This window comes from Zalophus californianus, chromosome 2 (genome assembly GCF_009762305.2).
Source record: "Zalophus californianus isolate mZalCal1 chromosome 2, mZalCal1.pri.v2, whole genome shotgun sequence".
Taxonomy (NCBI): Eukaryota; Metazoa; Chordata; class Mammalia; order Carnivora; family Otariidae; genus Zalophus; species Zalophus californianus.
In genome coordinates, this window is record NC_045596.1 from 170,572,374 (window position 1) to 170,596,332 (window position 23,959).

General features: G+C 42.4%; 1 protein-coding gene across 7 annotated transcripts in view; it reads right to left on the bottom strand.

Annotated features, from left to right (window-relative positions):
- UNC5D (unc-5 netrin receptor D) overlaps nt 1-23,959 on the bottom strand; it is a 524,695-nt gene that overhangs the window by 193,657 nt on the left and 307,079 nt on the right. For all 7 annotated transcript variants that reach the window (XM_027600322.2, XM_027600321.2, XM_027600320.2 and 4 more), the window contains exon 3: nt 14,048-14,191. In XM_027600322.2, coding sequence (XP_027456123.1) covers nt 14,048-14,191 — 144 coding nt within the window. The remainder of the gene's footprint in view (nt 1-14,047; nt 14,192-23,959) is intronic.

Sequence of the window (23,959 nt, forward strand, 5' to 3'; positions counted from 1 at the left end):
CCCTCTGCTGTTCAATGGCAGTTATCAATAAATTGTTTTATAACCAGTCCTGTGTGTCACCACCCCTTGCACACTAAGTAGCCTAGTTTGTCAGGCCCCAGTGGTGCTGCATTCAGCAGCAGGAATACATTATGGCGGGGAGAAACAGCCACAGTCTTACAAACTGCTTTGAGCACTAATATAACCTGCTCTCTATTGAGCTATTCCCAAGTCAATACATTCCATTGCGTTTGGCCTTTTTGGTTGACAAGGATGCAAAACTCACTCAGAGTCCATCAAAAATTGAGCATTTATTGAAAATCAGAAGGATAAGAATCTTCATTTTGAGTCTGGGACTGATCGGAAACCAAGAAAGACCATAAACCAGGCTTGAAGGAGAGAGTAGGCGTCACAAACAAGCAGGTCCTAAAGAGACCGTAACACGGCCAAACAAGGGGATGAAGAGATCCAGTGTAATTCTATCTACTGGCTGACTGCATAGTCCTCCTAGCACAGACATGGCCTCTGTCACTTGTGCCCCTCCTAATCAAGTGCCTCTTGTTCTACCATCTTAATGGCCTCTGCGTATCTCTTGCTTGCACTCATGTCTTCTGTTTCAGGGCCACAACAACCTGCTTCTTTATTGGTGTCTGTCCCTTTCTCTTGCCTCAACGAATGATTCTCTTTCAGGATCAAGTCATCCTCAGAAGAGCAAGAATCTAGAAGTACATAATCATGCGAATCCTTCTTGAGAGGGTCTCTCGTACTGAATTTACTCCTATGCAGCAAACCTAGGCGTACATTCTTGGTCCAATGGACATGATAGTGGGCCGAGGAGGGACACAGCATGGCCACCTATGCTTATCGACACCACCTCCCTCAACAAAGGAATATGGGCAGGACTCCATACAAAGGAACCATGCCCATAGAAGGATTTCTGAGGTTTGCTTTGACTCCAAGCTCCATGATACAGCACTTTCTGTGTATCAATTATATTGACTTGGCTCATAGAGGACCGCTGAAGTTTGACCTAAATAGCAGATCTTCATAAGCTTCACTAGGAAAAAGTTATTAGGTGAAAATATAGAAATCCTCGGCTTCCTTATTTTTAAGGCATTAAATCAAATTAAAATAAAGCTAATAACTCGCGTATTGTATCTTTACATCATGTTCCACTGAATGCTCTTGGGAAAATGTACCCCTAAGCTCCACATCCTATGAGTTTAAGAGTACAATTGCCCTACTTGCTATGCTAATGAGGACACAGAGTCTTAGACGAATGCAGATGGAGACTCCGAACCAAAGTGCTTTTGATGGAGGAAGAAAAAAAAAAAAAAAACTGCAGTCCCAGGAATCATGACTAGACTGAGCTGCCCAGCTCTGAAGGAGTATAAAGAAAGGTCACACTGCTCATCCCCAGTGTCCCTTAAGCCCTACCCCCGCTCCCAGCTGCACTCGCACTCCTACAGCTCAGCATCCTGATGAACACTCGGATGCAAAACAGACTCCATGGTTGAGGAGAGTTTTAAGAACAACAAAGGCATGAAGAATCACTCCTGACTCTCCTGGTGCCCTCACAGCCCTCCACAGAAGATTAGAAGGATGTGAACTGGCAGTGAGGTTCAAAAGAAATGACCTAAAAGTAATCTGAAGCTTTCCAGACCCACCGTCTCATTAGAATTCAGTACCAGCTGAGATGGGGGGGATGGGTGGTAGGGAATAGAAAGTGGGGGAAGAGAGTCCAAAAGAAAGAGCCACCCCAGAAGTAAGAAGAATTTTTTTTTAACCTGCCTTTTTAGCTTTCTGATTCTCTGATTCTTCCCCCACTCCAGGTCTCCCCAAGACCAGGAAGGTCGATCAGGACAGGATGTGGCCAGTGTCTTGAGCATGTCAACACTGGAATATACCACCAAACATCTAGCACCCCTGCCCCCTGCTTGGCCCCATACGGCAACTGAGTGAAAGGAAGAAAACCTGCATTCTGCTTTACTTCAAATCAATCTTGCCAGAACAAGAAGGATCTAAGAGATCACGCCAGCCAGAAGTTGTGCACCTTTTTGGGAGCAAAAGCATTCTGGCTTCAGTGTGGAGAATATATTTTAAGATGTTAAGAATGAAAGCAGGGAGGAGATCATCACAGTAAAGGAATAACAACTGTTAGTACCAATGGAGAGAAGTGGGCAAATTCAGGGTTGTTCTGGAGATAAAGCTGCTACTGGGTGGGACGTGGCTGGAAGAAACAGAGGAGTCAAGGATGATGCCTCGGTCTTATCAGGAGCACCTGAGGGGCCACTACTGAAGCAGGAAAGATTGGAGAATAAACACAGATTTGCAGCAGTGCTGACGAAGTGAAAACCAAGAGAATTCTCTTTGGCATGTATTACATTGAAGATGCCTCCTAGATATACGAGGTGGGCAGTGAGTAAAGAAGTCAGGAGATGAGGTGTGAGGTCAGGGCTGAGAGTCATCTGCAGTCGAGACAGGACCTGAAGCCATGGAAGGAAAGATTTCACCTGGGGAGAGTCTGGGGCTTGAGGAGAGAAGAGGTTTCAAGAGGGAGGCCTAGAGCACCCCAATACTTAGAAGTGGGAAGAGAAGGAGAAACCTGCACAGCAAACAGAGTTGTGGGTACTGAGAAGGAGAAGACAAGACAGCAAAAGTCATAAAAAGCAAGCTTGGGTCCCATCCCCCAGGGATTCAGATGTTGTGGGTCTCCAGCGAGGTCCAGTCACCTTAATCTCGAAGCATCTCTAGTGTGACTCTCACATGCAGCAGGTTTGGAGAACTCTACACAGGAGCACAAAGCTAGTTGGTTGAACCCAGAATGCAAAGCCAGCTCTTCTGACCTCTCCTTCACACTTTCTGCTGCTCCTGGTCCTTCTTCATGTGCTTTGAGAATATGAACCCTTCTAATCTTCATGCTTATATTAAATCACCATACATTCCTCAAATGGTTAACTCTAGTCATTGTTCTAGCTTTTCTCTGTGGTCAAATTTTTGGAAAAGACTGTTCATACCACCTCTGCTTTCTCATCTCTTATGGATTCCTAGATCCACTATGATCTCCTAACAACTCCTCTCAGTACACTGCTTTGCCCAGATCCACTGAGCCTTGAGGTGATCACATCTCACTGACTCTTCTCACTTCTTACCTTCATCTTTGGATCACATGGACATTAATGACCACTGATTCCTTCATACACGTCTGCACCCCCTCTTAGGTCTCCCAGGGCCTCTTCAACCTTTCTTCCCCCAACCCCAGTCTCCTTCGTGGCTCTTTCTCCATTCACCCCTTAACCATTTACAGCATTTCACTCCTGGTCTGCTGTTCTGGTCTTGTTCCCCTTAAATCTCTCTGGCTCTGGGGAAAGGGAGGGCAGGAGATTTAGAAAACAAGGTCACATCACTACCCTGCTTAAGATACTTCAAAGGTACCTGGCCACATCCTGGATGAGTCTAAACTCAACAGAATTCAAACACCCTCCATAATGTGACCCTATCTACTTCTAGCTGCATCTCTTAGTTTTCCCAAGTAGTACATACTGTTCCACCTGTTGTTTTGCCCTGTTCTTTAAATTGTTAACCCTCCTCCTTTCTCAGGAAGTAGCTCAGACAGTAACTCAGGAAGTGTATCTAAGATCTTGAGAAGCAGCAAATTGCCCCTCCCAAAACACACTGAGCTTACGACGAACATGCCTCATTGAAAATACTTATTTTGAACACAGCCCTTCCCTAGACTGTAAACTCTTCACAGGAAGGGATGGAATTTGATTTATGGCTGCGCTATCTAGAACATGGTAGAGAATCATTCATGGATGGCGAACACTTCTACATCTAAGTTAGCGTTCCTTGGCTACTTATCAAATTTCTAGAATGTCCTTATTCTGGAGGAGGGATGCAAGACTAATTTAATACTATCCCAAAGCTCAGAGTCCTCAAAGATTAATAAAGCTTTATTTTTGTTTTGCTTAACAGCTGTTTGCATTATCCATCAGCAGAGTTCCTTAGTAGAGAAAACGAGGGATGACATAAAATCCGTGTCCTCCTCCCTACTACATGGCAGTGTTTACAGAAATGGCAATTTTCTAGGAAGTTTAAGGTTTATTTTTACCACAAGAAGAGCAGCCTGGTAGTGCTAAAAAGGTGGTGGCCATATTTTTGCAAATCCTTCTCGGTCAAATAATGGTCAGCAAAAAGTAGCACGAAGGAATAGTATTTGGGGAATATTTTTTCAACATCCACAGTAGGTCATGTCATGAAGTAACGTGCCGCTAACTAATAATTCCCATCTTTCAGGTGGGTGTGCTCAACTGTGCACAAGTAAACCCAAAGTAGCACCATTTTATTTTTATTTATTTTTTATTGTTATGTTAATCACCATACATTACATCATTAGTTTTTGATGTAGTGTTCCATGATTCATTGTTTGTGCATAACACCCAGTGCTCCACGCAGAATGTGCCCTCTTTAATACCCATCACCAGGCTAACCCATCCCCCTACCCCTCTCCCCTCTAGAACCCTCAGTTTGTTTTTCAGAGTCCATCGTCTCTCATGGTTCGTCTCCCCCTCCGACTTACTCCCCTTCATTCTTCCCCTCCTGCTATCTTCTTCTTTTTCTTTTTTCTTAACATATATTGCATTATTTATTTCAGAGGTACAGATCTGTGATTCAACAGTCTTGCACAATTCACAGCGCTCACCATAGCACATACCCTCCCCAGTGTCTATCACCCAGCCACCCCATCCCTCCCACCCCCCACCACTCCAGCAACCCTCAGTTTGTTTCCTGAGATTAAGAATTCCTCATATCAGTGAGGTCATATGATACATGGCTTTCTCTGATTGACTTATTTCACTCAGCATAACACCCTCCAGTTCCATCCACGTCGTTGCAAATGGCAAGATCTCATTCCTTTTGATGGCTGCATAATATTCCATTGTGTATATATACCACATCTTCTTTATCCATTCATCTGTCGATGGACATCTTGGCTCTTTCCACAGTTTGGCTATTGTGGACATTGCTGCTATAAATATTGGGGTGCACATACCCCTTCGGATCCCTACATTTGTATCTTTGTGGTAAATACCCAGTAGTGCAATAGTAGCACCATTTTAATCAATTCTATCCAAACCATTCTACTCTGTTCACAGAATCATGTCTTATTGTTCAGTATTTCTCACACTTTCTACCTAAGTGTCCCTATGGGCGGGCAGAGGAGAACAGATTCATCTCTGCACTGCATTGACGGGTAGGGCCTAAAAAGACAGGACATGCATAAAATGGCCTTAAAGTTTCAAGTTGCATCTTCACACAATTTAAGAAAATTTTGCTTTCTACTCCTTGAATCCATGTTTATATTCGACTGACCTAAAAGGGAAGTATGCCTGATGCTACAGAGAGAGGCAGCATGTCTACTCTGAGGTTTCTTGTCTCCCCAGAACATCCCTGCAGTGTTACATGCAGGGCTGGCATTTTTGAGAGACGTGTGAAGTTAAAAATGACCTCTTATGTAAAATGTTCCTCAATTTAGGTTTGGTCCAATGTTTTCCTATGGTTAAATATAGATTAGACATTTTCGGAAGAAACAGCACTAAGTGATTCAGTCTGCTCTGTCCATCACATCGGGAGACATACACTGCCGATGGGTCCCATTGTTGGTGACGTCAACATCCATCACTTGATAAAGATGGTAGCTGGCAGGATTTTTCACTGAAAAGCTATGCATTTCCCCTTGGTAATTCTTAAGTATCTTGTGGAGAGATACTTTGAGATTATATCAGTATCCTGTTACTCCTGAAACATTTACCCTCTAATTTAAGCATCCAGGACACCTGTCTGAATCAATGAATATTATGATGGTGCTAAATAATGATTTTCATTTATCCACTTATTCTAAGGGAAGGGTTCTCCCTTTGCACCCATTTATTTATATGTTTATTCAGTCATTATTTCAAAATACCAGTACGGATTTTTGGGTTATGTACTGAGTTATCACCCATCATTGCCAATTATTTTGATATTCAAACTGTCCCAAATTTGACCAGGGGGAGTCCTTTCTAGTTGGCTGATGTCTCCTCTTTACATGTTCAAAATGAGGGACATTATACAAAATAACTGAGATTTACACTTCACTCAATGTCATGCATGACAAAGGAAGACTGAGGAATTATCTGGATTAAAGAAAGCTAAAGTGACCTTTCAGCTGAATATAACCCATGATGATTTTTGTTACGGTTAGAAAAGGATGTTACTGAGCAATTGATGAACTATGAATAAGGTCTCAGGATTAGATGCCAGTACTGTATCCATGTTAATTTCTTCATAATTTATTATCTATAATTATTCTTCATAATTATACTACTAGTTATATCAGAAAATACCTTTGTTCTTTAAAAACATATACGATGAAGTATTTAAGGGAAAGGGGGCATCATGTCTGCTGCTGTTTAACCGGAAACATGTCAGAAAATAAACCATAATAGTCTATATAGAAAAACATATATAAACACAGAAGGAGAGCTAATGCCAATGCAAATGTGGTAAGATGTTAACATTTCAAGAGTCTCAGTAAAAGACTTAGGGGGATTCTTTGTACTACACTGTAACTTTTCTGAAGTCTGAAATTACGTCAAAATAGAGGAAAAAAAATTAAAAACCTCTATTAGCGTATATTCTACCTACTCACCTAGCGCAGTAATTCCTTCTAGAGAATCCCCACCAGACATGTGCCCCTTGGCGGCCTATGCACAGTTTACAGGAGCACATGGCCAAAAGAAGAATGCTTTGTCAATGAACATTTCTAGTTGCCAACTTGACCCCAAATATGCATTTGAAAACTAAGATCCTATGATGCTACCTCTGGCTTTGGAGTAAAACAGAATAATCCTGTTCCCAATTCTGCATGGAATCAGAATGAATGAGTCCCTGATCTTTCTAGGCCTATTATTCCCTTTTTATATAAACATTATGTATATGAAGTGATTTCCCAAACCATCACATTACTGCCACTCACAGCTGGCTTCCTGGGCATGGGGCCAGCAGGTGGTCCAGGGCCCCCTGCTTGACTGAAGGCTCCCATGTGGATGGCTTCAAATTCTTAATTTTTGTACAAGGGGACCCACACTGTCATTTTGCACTCAGTCCCACAGATTACGTACCCTAGTCCTGCTGCCACAAGCCTATGTGGCACTTTTGTGTAAATTAGACACACGTGAACACACAGCTTGAGAAAAATCACCTCTGTGCTGAGAAAAACCAGCCCCTGCCTTCAGGTGATTGCAACCATGGTCCAGGTACACATCCTGGTTGGTGGGGTGCAGGCTGCATTTCAACCCCCATTCCCTTCCCTCGCTAGATGCTCCCATACGGTGTCCAGCTTGGTCTGGAGGCCCTGACTTTCATATCTTCGATAATATTCATATACAGTTGACCCTTGGACAACAGGTTTGAACTGCGCAGGTCCACTTATGTGTGGATTTTTTCTATACATACAGTACTATAAATGTAATTTCTCTTCCTTATGGTTTTCTTAAAATTTCTCTTTCCCTAGCTTGCTTTAACTGTAAGAATATAGTGTATAATACATATAACATACAAAATATTTGTTAGTCAATTTTGTTATCTGTAAGGCTTCCAATCAATAGGCTATTAGCACCTAACTTACTGGGAGTCAAAAGTTCTAAGGTGGATTTTCTTACTGCATGGAGGGGGGTCAGCGACCCTAATTCCCATGGTGTTGAAGGGTGAACTGTAAATTACTTTCAGTCTAAAGGAAAGGATCAGCCTTTGGCAGAGTAAAATAATATTTTCTCCTTATTTTGGCCACATTCTTCCATAAAGAGGGGAAGGAGGGTTTCCAGCTTTTGTGCAATTTCTACCAAGTACTGAGAGGTCTTAACAATTTTTTCCCATGACCTCTGAGTGAATTCCATGGGCTGAAAAGAGAGAAACGGACACTGTGTGCAGAGCTGGTGGTCTTGGCCTCCTTCAGAGCCACACACCGCGTATCACAGAGTTGTATGGTTGTAATGATTCACCTACTCCCAAATCCCTTTTGACCCTTTCTTTACGGCAGTAAAGATCATTAGGAGTATGCACAAGGCAGGGAGGACAGATATGATCCTTATAATAACATCCCGCTGAGCTATGGCTTCTCTAAGAAGCCAGGCGCCCTGTTAGCACAAGGACACAATCGTGACAAACTACTAACAGATGTCCTTTTCATAGAATCAGATCTGGCATTGATGAGGCCACCTTTTCAAACCAAAACAAACATTCCTAAGACCAGGAATGTTATCTGTCAGTCTCCGTAGTAGGCTCACAAGTCAAGACAGTGAGGGTGATATAGTTGAATCTTAAAGCAGGTTCCATTCTAAGAAGGGAAATAAATCACCAAATAACTTCAAAATAACTATGATACTGAGCAAATTATAGTAAGTACCATGGGACAAGTACTAAATAAATTGCTATGAGAACTCAGAAGTGGATATTTAGATCTTATCGGTTTTGAAGCTGGAGATGCTATGGGGCCCAGGGAGGCGTGGGGTTGGGGGGGGGTGGGTATCTTTGTCAATGGCTCAGCTGGCTTGTCAGGTGCTGAGGTCAATTAGCATTAAGGGATTTGTTAACTAGGTTTCATAAAGGAGGCAGCATACAAGATGTGCCTTGGATGTGGGAATGAGGTGGAAAGAGGCAGGAGTGCAAAGTGGGGCTAAAAACACGCTCCAGGGAGGAGAAAGAATATGAGCACATCACAGAGGGGAAGAGTGGGTCTCATGTCCAGAATCTGAGCTGTGCTAACTTAGTGGGAGCTCAGCACACTTGCATGACTTGTGCTGGGAGACAAGGCTAGAAATGTAGGTTAAGGCTGCATCTGACCATCAGACAGATGTGCTTTTATTTATTTCTGTATCTAATGTGCTGTCAGGAAGGGGTTCATTGACAGTTTTGAGCAGGTGAAATTATCAGCGCCATGGAGCTGATATCCATAATGGAGGTTTAACTGGCGGTCTCTATTCTATAGTTTCCAAAAAGAAACTACCACCCCAAAAAAAGAAACAAAAATAATACTGTTTTTACTGTGTGCCTATAAAATTAGGTAGAGAGTTCCCCAGCTTTTAAATGAGGTTTTCCTTTAAACTCTCCACTCATTCTTGGCACAACGGCACAGATATTTTAGAAGCAGCCTATTTAAATTGTATTCAGGATATTTTATAGATCTTTTTTTTAAAAAAAATCAACAAAACAGTGGTTTCCTGCTTTCCGAGAAGGGCAGCTTGCTAGGTGACTCTAACAGACACCGGCTTCCCCTCTTTCCAGCCCCAGCTCTTCTAGTCAAGAAAAGGCCCACGTCTCAAGCATCAGTTGACCAACGAAGGGTTAATGATACTGGCAGAACATTTTGTAAGCCCATGAAGAAGAGGGAGAAAAGCGGGCAAGAAAAGCAATAGCTAAGCAGCCAAATGTTCACACATGAAAGTAAACAACTAGGAATAATTGAATATTCCTAGTTTTGACAATGGTCCAGCAGCATAAGTAACAGATACCACAGCGGCCCGGCTACCTCCAGCTGGATTGAATCAGACAGACGAGAGAAGGCCCGTGGGAGTCCCTCCCTGGAGATGGGCTTCTGCCAACCTGGTGGGGGTGGCGTGGGGGGTGGCTTTATTTATTTATTTTTACCTTTAGAAGATCACTTTTGAAACGGGGCCTCAGCTATTTCCTGCCCCAGGCATTTGGAAGGCGGCCAACATCTCCCTGACACAGTGTGGAATTATTAAGGAAAATACAAGTTTAAGATGACAGGCACTTTGGCTACTAAAACAAAGCCCGTGCTGTTTTCTCGAGGCAAAGGCAGCAATGTGTTGTGGCTTCATATATGCGTGTGTGTGTATATAATACATACAACTTACATGCATTGACATATATTCAATAAATGCAATAACTTTACCACAAGGAAGAATTTACCCAGAAACAGAATGGAGAGGCAATCACCGCTTTCCTTAAGGAAACACTTAAATGCACGTGAACTTTTCTTTCTATGGTGGTTCTCAAATTCCATCTGATAGAAAGGAATCAACATGGAATAGTAGCAAGAGCACGGAGGAGGGGTGAATGGGTGTGATATCTGGCTCCACGATATCTGCCATCTGCTGGGTGGACCTTCGGTCAAGCCAACCTAACTTTTCTGAACATCACTTATAAAGGTATTAAAGGATGCAGCTGGACAAATGGGTTAAATCAACATTTCCCAAATAGTGCTTCATAAAGTTTTTTTTTTTTTTTTTTTTTTTTTTTAGGGTCTTGCTATTCAAATTATGGCCCACGGACTGACTGGCAGCATCATCTAGGAATTCTTACAAATAATAGAATCTCAGACCTCAGACCGGACTTACTGAGTCATTTTAACTGAATCATCTGTATTTTAATAAGATCCCTGTTGATTTTCATGCATGTCAAAGTTTGAGAAGCACTATCTCTGGGCAGGATGTCCCAAGGTTACCTGATCACAGCACTGTCTGAATAACCTCATACAAACACAGCTTCCTTGGTGCCTCCTCCAGAATCTGATTCAACAGGCCTGGGGTGGAAGCTAAGAATCTACACATTTAACTAATAACCCACGTGGGTCCATGTCAATAAAAATATGAGTTAAATAAATAAAATAATTGTATTTATCCTGTTTTCCTTTAAAATCAAATGATGTCTAAGTGATATCACGCCAGTGAGCTTCCTGATATTCTTGCAGAGATTACCTAATGTGATCACGTCAAGTCACTCCAGTCAATACACCCCTTGGCTGAATGCCCCAATTGCCATGAAGGTTTTGCTTGTTGCAGTTTCAAAATTGTTAAATTCTGAATGCATCATCGGTTACATGTAGGAAGCATACAGAGCTCTGATGTTGAACTACAGTAATTTAATGAATAATATAAAATGATATTAATTTTGCAAAGTCCCCTCAAGACAATTGTCATCAGATTCATAAGCTACATTCATCTATCAAAATATTTAGCACATTAAGATATCTTTAGTACTTCAAAAACCAATCTTAAAAAGAAGAAACACAGTGACAATTATATCCAATTTGGCTTTTCATTTACTGGGAATAAAGACTATCCTCATGTGCAATGTGTTATTTGCTGGGAAGTACTTGCAAATAGCAGCCAGAAATCTATTTCAACAAAACATGAAAGTTATTAAAAAGAGAGAAGAGAGAGAGAGTGCCGTTTTTCCCCCCCTACAAGCAAATGAAAAGAATTTCAAGCAAGGTCCTAAAGGCAAGTTTTTCCCCTCCACTTCTGATGCCATTAAACATAGTTAAATTTCAATTTACATTTTAATGTACACTGGTACCCAAGTCAAACGCAATATTTAATGACAAATCATGTTTTGACTTACATAAATAATTTTAAATAAATTAAAGGATGTGTCACTTGATACACAGGAAAAAATTTTAAAAATATGTTAAATACAGGAGATTGCATAATACAGGTTTTATTGATAATTTTTTAATTTAAAAATCACATGCTTATCATATTTACATGTGCATATCATATACAAGAATGACAAAATGATTTTTTTAATACTCGAAGAGAATGATGAGATTATTACCACAAAAGTATCAGACAACTCTAAAAAGGCAGGAAATGATAGAACAGGGTTTTCCATTTGTAACGTTCTTTGATCCTATCATGCTTGGGAGAGTTGGATCATAGGGCTGCCCTAAAATGGATTTTTAGAGTCCATATAGCCATAATCTGCAGAAAATTTGCTAAGGCACTACAATTTTAGTTCAGTACAATTAGTTTTAGTCAGTAGTAAGACACCTACTGAGGAGTGATACCGGTTCTTTGGAGGCTCAAGTATGTCATAAAACAACAGCTAATAACTGATAAGGGCTAACTCTCTGTGCCAGGTAGAGATTTAAACACTTTCTAGTTATCAATACCTGTAACTCTTGAAGTAGGCACCCTTTTATCATTAGAAACATTAAGACACAGAGAGATGAATAACTTGTCCACCATCACAAAACCAACTAGTGGAACCAGAAACCGAGAGGAAGGCAGTCCTTGGCTTCCTAACCACCACAGTACACATGGTGACCCTGGAAATTGTAGGCGCAAAGGCTTACTTCAGAGGAGTGAGGCTGATACTCAGAATAGCCAAGTGCCTGGAAGGATATGGTGTACATGATCAAAGGTTATGGGACATGAACAAAGGAGAACTGGAGCTATTCTTTGCCAAACTTTGTAAGCGAGGGGAAAACCCCTGGAGCTTTCTAGCAAGCAGGTGACAATCAGAAATGAAGCAAGCAAGTGTGGAGGTGAGAGAGCCTGGAGGTGACAGATCAGTGAGAGGCTATTTCTAGTAAATCCTAGAATAGGCCATGTGGGCCTCAGAGATGTGGAGGAAGGGGAGGATCAGGAAAAGTCACGTGGAGAAGCCACACGTGGGAGGGAGGCCATGTTGAAATCCCCTGTGCTGTCTGGCCTCTCTTTTTCTTTCTTCTTTTTTTTTTAAAGATTTATTTATTTTGAGAGAGTGAGAATGAGAGAGAGAGAGAGAGTACATGAGAGGGGGGAGGGTTAGAAGGAGAAGCAGGCTCCTTGCTGAGCAGGGAGCCCGATGCGGGACTCGATCCCAGGACCCCAGGATCATGACCTGAGCCGAAGGCAGTCGCTTAACCGACTGAGCCACCCAGGCACCCTGGCCTCTAGAGAGAAAGAGAGAGAGAGAGAGCCTGGAAGATAATCCGCTTCCCCCTGACCAGGACCAAATACCAAGACTAGCCTAGCCGAAGCCATGTGGGGATCACAGATCTGGTGGTGTTAAGGAAGGAAAAGTAAAAATTGAACATATTATTCCCCTCTCTCAGCTGACCGCCAGTTTCGAGTCATAAAATATTTGTTGGCTAAAATTAACTAAATAACTATAGGAAAATGGTTTCCCATGGCTCTTCCATCAAGAGCACAGCTGACACAATGACCTCTTCTCCTTGGCCTAGTAGGGCTCAGTCAACATCCAGGAGAGGGCCTCCCAAACTGCCAGTATAGTGAAGGTGAAATGCATATTTTGAGAAGATTTCATTTCCCAAGAAACATAAATGTCTCTGCAAATAGCAATTCATTCCTATTCTCAATCCCTAAACCATCGACATCTGCTATGAATTCCTTGAGTCCTCAAATAAATCCCCCTTGTCCCGTATTCTTTATGGCACTCTCAAAAGGCAGCATTTGAATAAAACAACAATAACGAAGTCTGCCCTCCTTCTCTCAATTTCTTTCCGGAGGAGCTTTTACGCTCCTGGGTTCACAAAGGAGGTTTTATGGGGACCCGTCAGGGTGGGAGAATGGGAGTAGGGGAATGAAGACATTTTAAGGGAGGAGAAAGGAAGTTTCTGTACTTCTAAATATGTTTGAGATGATAAAAACACTGATGCTGAAATATGATGAAGAAATCTTGGACTCTCCTGAAAAGCAATTTTCTTCTTCTTCCCCCCCCCAGTGTCTTTTTTTTTTTTTTTTTCCTTTTTTGGAGTTCTCCGTGGGTCAAACACATGCAGTTTTAAAACCCATTTCCATGTTTTAAGATTCAGAAGCAAGAGGTTTAATAGTAGGCTACAAAAATCCCTTAATCTTTAATGTCTTATTTTTGCAGACTTGCTGGAAAGAGCAGTAAACAGTCACTGCTCACCTTTTCTCCATCAATGCCCCTTGAACTTCGTCACTGACAACGAACAGCAGAACCCATTCACCTGGGTTTCTTTCTCTCAGGAACTGATTTTCCCGGCATTGTCAAGACACCTGCACTCTGACAGTCTAGGCAGAATCGCTTATCGTAACTGATTGGCTTATTGTACGCCAGAGGAAATTATCAAACATTTAAAATACAACTTTAAAACAGGAAATTTAGCAGAGATAGAGATCGTTGTGATAGTTTCTTGACATCCGCTAATCTCGAGTCTACAGAAGCACCCGGCACAGCCCAAGCCCCTCTTCGGCTGCACTGAACTCTGGCCCGCATTCCTACCAGACGAGACCATCACCCCTCATGTACTCACAAGCTATGCGCACGGAGGCCTTCCTGCTTTTGGAGGTCCCCAGGTGGCTCCAGGCCACACACTGGCACCAGTAGTCCTCTGGCCCGTGGAAATCCTCTACCTGCTGTCTGGTGACGTTGATAAACACCTCCCGGACCTTCAAGCCTGATGGGGAGACAGAGCAGATCCACTGAGGCCGCTGTATTTTTCAAACAGAAAGTTAAGGTTAGCCAAACCTTTTCTTGTTAATTAAACAATTCTGTTTTTAATCAAGGCAAGGTTTTAATTACTCTGACAATAATATATTGCTGCTAATTAAATTCCAACAGCTGAGTAGGCTGGAAAACATGAGTGTTAAGTATTACCCACCAATGTGGCTCCAATACAATATAATTTTCACAGGACCTTGATTGGTGCTCTTTCTTGGTCTTTCTTAGGGTAAAACCTACTATGAGGAATGTAGTATCACAATTAACTTCTGGGATTCTAGAAGGTAAAGAGGCCTCAACACACGGACCCCAGAGACGTAGTTCCAGGTGGTTTTAAATGGCCCTCCCCCTGGATATGGCAGTGGGCAAGGCTCTAGCAGTGTGGCTTAGGAGAAAGAGGGAACCATGATCATGTGTGAACAGGCAAGGAAACCAAGGAAAGGCCAAGTCTTGGCTTCACAAGCTTCAGACAACAAATGCGATGCAGACAAACTGAACTATGTTAGTCTCAAAGCCCTGACAAGAGAGCCCAGGAAGGCTCCTTTAGCAGTGGCCATCTGAAAGGAAAGGAAGGAGAGGCTCTTATTGAAAGAGGAGCTGAGGTTACATCTGCAAAATAAGATAAAACTAAGACAGCCACCTCTTAATGTTTATTATTATTCATTACTTTGCATCCTCCTAACAGAAAATGTGCTGGGTTTTGCTGACAAGGGAGTGTGAGTTGCTTCCAAACCCCTGACCAAGGACTATCAGCCTTCCTTTCTTTGGGAAGAATGGTCACCTTGCACAGGGTGCCAAGGATGAAAGAGGACACTCCTCGCTAGCCATGTCAGTCCCATCATCATGAGCCATATAGCAGCCCTGATGGTCCGCGTGCTCGCTCCGCCCACCCTATATGCTGAGGCTGTGCCTTGCTCTGGGAGAAAAAGGGGTCATACCTACTGAATTCCACTTATGTACTTAGCATCACGATAAGCCTTTAATCTACTCACTACGTTTTCACAACACACTGATGCAGGAAAAACTATCGCATCCCCACTATGCACACAGAAGAACCGTCTTAGAGAGATGAATTCATTTGTCCAGAGTTACACGGTCTCATAAGGGAAGATCTGCGGTTTGAACCTAGATCTGTCTTCCAGTAAAACCAACACCATGCTCATGTCCATCTCAAAAATTAAAATTCTGTCCCGGTATTTTAGGTGCTTACACTTCATTATTCAAATAAGACTAATGCAGGGACCATTTAAAGAAATAGTAAGTGTATGATTATGCTTTTTCCTTTAAATTCAAAAGAAATTCACGGGACAGAATCATCAGTATAACTAAATGAGCCAGGGGCTCCTGAGGGAGGAGGTGGAATGGGATTCTATCTTGGGTGGTGAGAGGATTTAAAGAACAAGAACAGAGGTGTCGGATTAGTCAAGGCTGGGAAGACATTTCCTTCTCCCCAGTCCATAGCATGTTACTTACAGTGTGTGATGAAAGAGAGTTTTATGACCACATAAATCACCGTGTGCAAATGGAGTTACATTCTCTCAATTTTGACGAGGGACCACATATAGAAAATCATCTTGATGACAGTTGATAATTCACGTTTCCCTGTTTGGGCCAGTGCAGAAGTATACTTTTTTCCCTGTCAGAGATGTGGGTGTCCCCAAAGCTGTGCCCCGCACTGAAGAGGAAAGGACCCTTAGAGGGGTTTTGATGGACGCTGGTGTTTTCATCTTTGCACTTAAACAAATATAAAGTCTGAGGGGGAAGATAAGGGTGAGGAGGAGGTGGGGTTGGCATGTGAAAGAGACAAGGAGAATCAAAATTAAGCCACCAGACAAAACAGGAACGGTTAGGACAGAAAGCAGACCGGAGTGCAGCTGCACATGCTGGGGATTTGAAAATAAGTTGAAATAAACAAAAGTAAGGAACTGGGGCTGTTGAGCAGAGGGCTTCTGTTCTATTTCTCTCTTTGATTTGAGGCAAACGGTGGATGATTTACTTTGACTAGTGGAAGGGAAAAGAGAGAACACCAAATCAATGCATCCAGGTGTCAGAGATTCTGTCACAGGACCAAGGGACCTACGGAGACAGAATATGCCCATCATTTAGGAATCAGGGGTCTCTCAGAGAAGCATTCAATTATAAGCTTAAGAGGTCTGCTTGTCCCTCTGTTCCTCCCCCTACTTGCTTGTACTCTCTCTCTCTCTTTTTTTAAAGATTTTATTTATCTATTTGACAGAAAGAGATCGCCAGAGAGGGAACACAAGCAGGGGGAGTGGGAGAAGGAGAAGCAGACTCTCTGCTGAGCAGGGAGTCCGATGTAGGGCTTGATCCCAGGACCCTGGGATCATGATCTGAGCAAAAGGCAGATGCTTAACGACTGAGCCACCCAGGTGCACCCCCTTCAAATAAATTTTTAAAAACCTAGAAATGTGGTAGGAAGGGAAAAATGAAGGGAGGAAATCGGAGGGGGAGACAAACCATGAGAGACTATGGACTCTGAGAAACAAACTGAGGGTTCTAGAGGGGAGGAGGGTGGGGGATGGGTTAGCCTGGTGATGGGTATTAAAGAGGGCACGTTCTGCGTGGAGCACTGGGTGTTATACGCACACAATGAATCATGGAACACTACATCAAAAACTAATGATGTAATGTATGGTGACTAACATAAAAAAAATCTAGAAATGTGCTCAAGCTAAGGTGGGCCTATTCAATTCTATTCTATGTATTTATTCTTTCCGCATCTTATTAGGACATCTAAGTTATCAGCTTCCTCTAGATTGGAAATGGAGACAAACACCACCTCAGAATGGTTCAGGATGATCGTGCTTATGAAATAGGTAGTTTCCACATCCAAACATCAAAATTTGCTATGATTTCATCTAGGCACCATGGTGTTTTAAGAGTACACCCAGGATTTGTTTTACTGAGGTATGGTAAGATGCACACAAAACAGAAACACCTGTCCTGAAAGGAGACCTTTACACTCAGAAAGCACTAGAAACAACAGGCACAACACACCATGCAGGACCGCCTGGGGGATGCTAGGAGGCAGGAGGGTATGGGGGAAATGGGGGCAAGAGCCTTTACTGTGGTTTCCATGGGAAGTGGCAGGGTAAACAGGCTTAGAATTGACTAGTTTGAATAATTTCAGTGGGCTCTGGGACATAATGGCTGTCCCTAGTTGTGAGGTTCCTGGTTCTGATGCAAGGATAGGGGCCTATTGCCCTGGAGTCCGAGAGCTTAATAAATGAAGAGGCTAGGGGGATGGGCTCTGGATTGGTCGGTCTGCACATGAAAGGCACTCTCACAAGCCAGTTGTTGGTTTTCTCTGGGAATCAGCCAGCCCTCTGGCAGGACAGTCCCTCCAGGGGCAGCAAGACCCCAAGATGTCAGAGCATCAAATACAGAAACTAAACACGGACACAAGGACACAGAGACAGAAAGCCTCATGTTTGTTTTGGGAAGCATAAACTGTAGACCACGGACCGTCACCGTGAACGTCCTACCTAACTACCCCCTCCTTTAGACTAACTGCAGGTGAAAGCCCGATGTTGAAGTCACAGTTTCAACGTTAGGATGGCTCAGTTACAATCCTTCACAGAGGCTCTCCCAGGGGACTGGAGAAGCCAAGTGAATATAAACCAACTATTTCTAAACACAGTATATTTTCCCTGCAGGGAGCACTGGGGTGGCAGGCTTCTTTGAAAGGCCACAAGTGACATCACCACCCCCACACCCCCAAATACACTATCTGTCTGGATTAGGCCTTCTTCCCACGGGAAGCCTTCAGTGTCGTCAAATCATTCCCTCTAACAGAACTCTTGGAAAACCATGAATACTTTCTATTACACTTATCTCTACCATAACAAGAAATAATTCTATTGAATAAAAGTTTTTAAATAGCGTATTTCTTCTCAAATCTCCATTACAGCTGTCTAGTGATACACATACACACACACACACACACACACAAGTGTGCACGTGACAAACATCCATGGAGACAGCTCTATTTAAGGAAACCTCCACCCACTCCCCTCCACTGCGGTTCATCCAACAGTGCTTCAGAGACGGCCATCCCCTCCGACATCTCCAAAGAAGGCAGCTAACTTGTTCGTAGGAAGTGCTACCGAGGAGCAAAACTCCTAGGCAAACAGAAGATGATGTCTCATAAATAAGAGTACCACTGTACCTCATAACTTGTGTAACTCTGATAAGCACGGAAAAGTCCAACCCTTTAAATTATTGTGTAAATTATAACCATCGACCTTTGTTATGGACTAGAGTTCCAGAATATAAAAATATGACTATGGGACTGATATGCTAATAAGCTTTCTACGCTGTTGGATGGTTCAGCTGTACGGAGACTAATGTTGGCAGCAGATGAATAATTGCTCTGCATGTACTAAACATAACAGAGCAGCGAAGAACTTCATCATTTGTCAGCTTTATTTGTTTAAATGAGAAAAATGCTGACAGCAGTTATTGCTGTAATCCCCTTATTTATCAGATAGAAAACACTAGTTACTCTTAGCAGGTCTAATCCTGTTGGGAGACTAAAAGTTACAGAATTTTCAAACTAAATGAAGGTATGTGCTTTAGCGTTCTAAGAAGAGAAATACAGAAGACAGCGGGAAGGGAGATGTTGTGAGAAAAAGAAGGAAAATCATTTATTCCTGGCCAACTTCTAATAAGAGGGCTCTATAGCTTTAGTCTTAACTTGTTGCCTAGAAAAGAAAGAACATTCAGCACCATGCCAACTGCAGCCCGGTGGCTAACAGCTGTCCCACGTCTTTTATCTACTGCTCATTATCACACTTCCACAAAGCCCAGTGGCAGCATCCTGCCGTGGTGACGGTTGCCAACTTGCTCTCACATACACCTGGTGATGGGTACTTGGGGAGGAATTAGACCCAGCTCTCTGATGCTTGCCACCCCTCACAGCTTCCTGTCCTTCAGTCGTTTGGAGGTCCCTCTGTAGCTGGATGCTTGGCTTAACTACACTGGATAACTAGATTCAAGACGGGAGGTTAAGGATCCCTCTTCCTCCTTGGAGATACTGTTCATATCCCAAAACCACCCAGACGAAGTCAGAAACTAGCAAACCAGGTTTTGGTGAATTGTCTTCTCATCCAAGGCTCTGTGGCCCTTTCCCTGGGCCAGTGTAGCTCAGCGTTTGACCAACCCCGTGCTTCGTTTTCCATGTTGTAATGTTTCACAATTGGGGATTCACCAAGAGAACGAGGATATTGCTTTCCGTAGACAAAGCTCCAAAAAACTCTTTCCAGTATAGCTTCATGAGTAGCATAGGGCCTTCCTCAATTCTTCGGGAGAGGAAAAGAAAAAATCAAACTCCTCCTGAAAAGCAACCATCTCCTATTCAGGAGCCTGCTCTGGTGAACCATTATTTGCCAAGGTGTCTCAGTCCCCTCTGATGCCTGTATTTGGCTCTGAGACAGTCCGTCCTTACTCCACAGTCTCCTGAGAAGACAACAAACAACCATTCTGCTGGAGGAAGTGATCCATCACTTCTAGAAGGGAATGCTTTTCATGTGCCTCTTCCTCATCCAGGGCTGGAGCCGCGAAAACAGGCTTCCACAATGAGAAGCTTCCCCATATTTTGAATAACATTGCCATTATCATTACTGATTATTCTACCATTCTATAGCCCTTTACTTTATTAGTGCCATCACATGCATGACCTTATTTCATCCTAACACCACATTATTGTTGTTCCTATTCTTATCTTGCCACAGGTCCCACATCATAGGAAATACATCAAAGATGTTACACGGTTTGCAACATACATTATTTGAAAACAATAACCCAGCACATCAAACATGCCTGCCACTCTGCTAGGGGCTGAGGAGACCATGACAAAGTAGATGCTCAATTCTTTTTTTTTTTAAAGATTTTATTTATTTATTTGAAAGACAGTGACAGAGATCGCGTGAGAGAGCACAAGTGGGGAGGAGAGGGAGAAGCAGACTCCCCACCGAGCAGAGAGCCCGATGAGGAACTCGATCCCAAGACCCCGGGATCATGACCAGAGCCAAAGGCAGATGCTTAACCAACTGAGGCACGCAGGTGCACCCTGCTCTCACCACCCCCCCCCTTTTTTTAAGATTAGATGCTCAAGATTCTTGCCCTGGAGGAGCTTACAGGATATTGCAGGAGACTTCTCAACCTGCCCCAACGACGCGGCATGAAAACCGCCATGACGGGAGTGCGGATGGCTCAGGACCACACAGGAGTGGCTTCCCACCTCTTCGAAACAACAGGAGCTTCAATCCACCAGCGACTTGAAGTCTCTCCCCTTACCTAGTTAGGATGACATGTAAAGCAAGGCTCTCCTAAGGACACCTGAATCAGGACACATATTTGAAGTTTCAAAAGTCCGAGATACTAGGGAAGTATTTCCATGGAAGTGTGCCTCCATTTCTTTGGGGACCTTAGATAAGATATCTTCAGGCCAACGCGCTATTGAAAATAGGAAGTTAAATGTAGATAATTAAAAGGTAGGACCATATTTCATTTTACTGGCAGATGCTTAATTAGGGCTAAATGTCTTTTGCCACTTCATCCTAGCAACAAGATTAAAATGTATTTTAATAAAAAAAAATAGTAATCCTTTGAATGTGTGCAATGCCTAATGAATACTCTTTAGTTTCCCCAAGATAATAATCACTCCACGTATTCCTCAGAAGCACCACAAGTTCAGTGTTAAGTACAGAAACTCAGAATACACTCAAGCTCTCCAGTTTCTTCCACACCAGAGATTAGAATTAATCAGCACAGAGGTGTCTGGCAGAGGAAAGCAAATTAACTTGATAGTGTTGTCTGATAGCAGAGAGAGGGAAACTCAAGAGCCCAGAGTAGACACAGTAGGGTTATAACCCTGAATGACTCACTCAGACATCACATTCACAGCTTTGTGGGCAAGTCATGATTTCCAACCTTGCTGTCCCATCAGTGACTTTCCTTTCCAGCAGTCACTCAAATTACCTGCTGTGAGTAGATCATGCCTTGAGGTCAGGGTCTGTATCATACAACTTCTGCCTCCCACGGTGCTACCATTGGCTTGGAGAATAACATAAAGCCTGAATGCAAACTGAAGCAATGAATCGCAGGCCAGGAACAAGTTCTTCTACGAAAGACCAGTATTTGCCTCTTGATATTATCAGCGCTTTTGTCTTTTTGGAATTATAAAAGTCCACAATTTTCTATTTGTTTTTGGAGGCGTAATCAACAGTCACTTGCTCCACTTAAAAAAAAGGAATAATAAGCCATCTTAGATTTATCCTTTCGAAGGCTAACCTTGATCGACCAACTTGCTAGATGCCAAGCCCTCAGACTCTGTAATCCTCATAGCAGTTCCACGGGGTAAATAAAATTATGGCTCTTTTACACTTGGGGAAACTGAGGTAGAAGGCAGTTGGGTAACACATGTACATAAAAGAGTCTGCAAAGAGAGAGCCAGATTTCAAACAAACATGGTGCCATCCAACACTGATTACCCATGTTTCTTAACCACTCCTGTCTTCAGGGTTTCTTTTAGATTCTTATCATTCCTACTTAAAACATACTTCTGAGTGTTGTACGAATAGAAAAAATGGGAAAAGTCAAAAGGCGCTGGTAAAAAATTTAGTGTTTTCAACAAATCTCTGGTCCCTGTCAGGAATTGTTATTAAAAATTACATACAGGGTGAGCTGCTTTCCATCTCTGCTAAGGATGGAGTGAGTGTAAACAGACTCCAGTTTTTTGTAGCTAAGGTTAAACTGGACACAAGAAACAAGGTCTTCATATTCTGTCACAAGTTTATGGAAAGAATTCATACTATTTTCCTGAAAACCTTTTAAGAATAGGTCAGTCCTCTCTGAGAAGCAGAGGGATGAACAAGATGAAATCTGGGGTGGGATGGAAGAACGTTTCTATAAAAGTGAGTTTTAAACCCACAAACTGTCAATGGGACACCTGAGAGATTAATTATTTCTGTGTTACGTGAACTAAAATATATGCTTCCCAAATGTACCTTGGTGATTTGTGACTCATCGAAGGTAACTTCAAATTAATGGTTTTCTGGAAAGAAACTATATTCAAATCCCCATCACTAGCATGGCAAAGTTCTTGGATACAAACTTTAAAGATTTAATACATTTTTATTTCTACTCTTCTCCCTTTGCTCAACACAATCCATTAACCTTTTATCCCCAGAGAGGGACTCCAGTTGTTTAAAAAAGAAATCACACACAATGAAAGCCCTGAAATGATATTCTTTAAGAAGAAAAAGATTAGTTTACCGGAGTTGAGACTTTTCCCATAACACATCGGAATACACATTATTTCACTCATTAGAGTTCAATATCTCCAAGGTAGAATAAGATAAGAGCCATGGAGCGTTGTTAAGGGAACTCCTGTTTTTATTGAACAATAAAGAAGTGGTTTAGCTTATTGATAACTCAGGCTTCCCACAGGCTACATTACCTTGATTGCCAAGGATGGGTTTTACTGGTTCTTTTTTTTTTTTTTTTTTTCGGGGTGTGTTTGTGTGTGCGTCCGCCTGTTTGTTACATTAAATCTCTTAATTTCTCTGGTACTGAACCCTCCGCCTGTTTCTCAGGGGCATGATTCCCCGGGTTGGGATTACCTCTCAACTCCAGATGTTAACAGAGGAAAAACACCAGGAAGAAGAGTTCCCATATTTCCAAATGAAATGAGGCAGAACAATTGAAAGAGGACCCCTTGGCTCGTGCCCAGAACTGAAAGTGTACATTACTAAGAGGTATAACCATGTCTGTGCAAACACAGTAACTCATGTCAAATAAATTGTGCCTTTTGCAGCAAAGAACTCTAGCTCTGGGTTTTCCAAGCTAAATTGCGTGAAAACACACAATCTTTTTTCTTCTTATTTGAACTCTTAGATGACGGGACCAAATTACCAGAAAGACCAAAGGCAGTTTGCAGCCTTTAACAACTGCAAGGACTTATCGCTTCCAATTTGGAAATACAAAAGATTCTGTGTCTACTCCAAACACTCCCAGGTCTTAGGCATTTCCCATTAGTACTCTGAAGGAAAAAAACGTTAAGCAATAAGAATATAAAAATTCTCTGGGAGTGCTGAAATACAGAATATGTTGGCCGAAGATATATAAGCAGTTACGACCAACTTCCTAAAAGAACACGGACAATTCTCTACCTCTCTATCTGCTCGAATGTGGTCCTGCTGTCCTTGGCCTCTTGGCATCCTTCCCTCCTACTGGACTGGCAGGAGTTATTTTGCAGACCCAATCCAAAGCCATTAAGTCAAGCCCTGTGCTTGAGCTCGGCACTGAAGAACCGAAGGGAAGTAATGCATCTATTTTTCAATACCGGAGGCCATTTTGTTTCCAGCCTTAATTGCACTTATGTATTGGTTTGGCGTACACCATCTCCACTCATCTTGCTCCATTTTCCACTATCCCTCTATTAATACAGACCTTAGGAAACATAATTGCAGTGTGCAGTAGACAGCGATTTTCATTAAGTACAGAAGAAAACTGTTTAGGGAGAGACACATATTTTTTTTTCCTATTGATTCAATCAAAATGACTTGGAAGAAAAGGCTGGGCTGATTAAATTCTTTTCAAAAAGGTAGCTGCTAAAATTTAAATTCTTTCTCAACAAAAAATTGGTATATAATCTCTTCAGGTTTTGTCAGTTATGAATTTTTGTTCTTCCCAGTTCCTT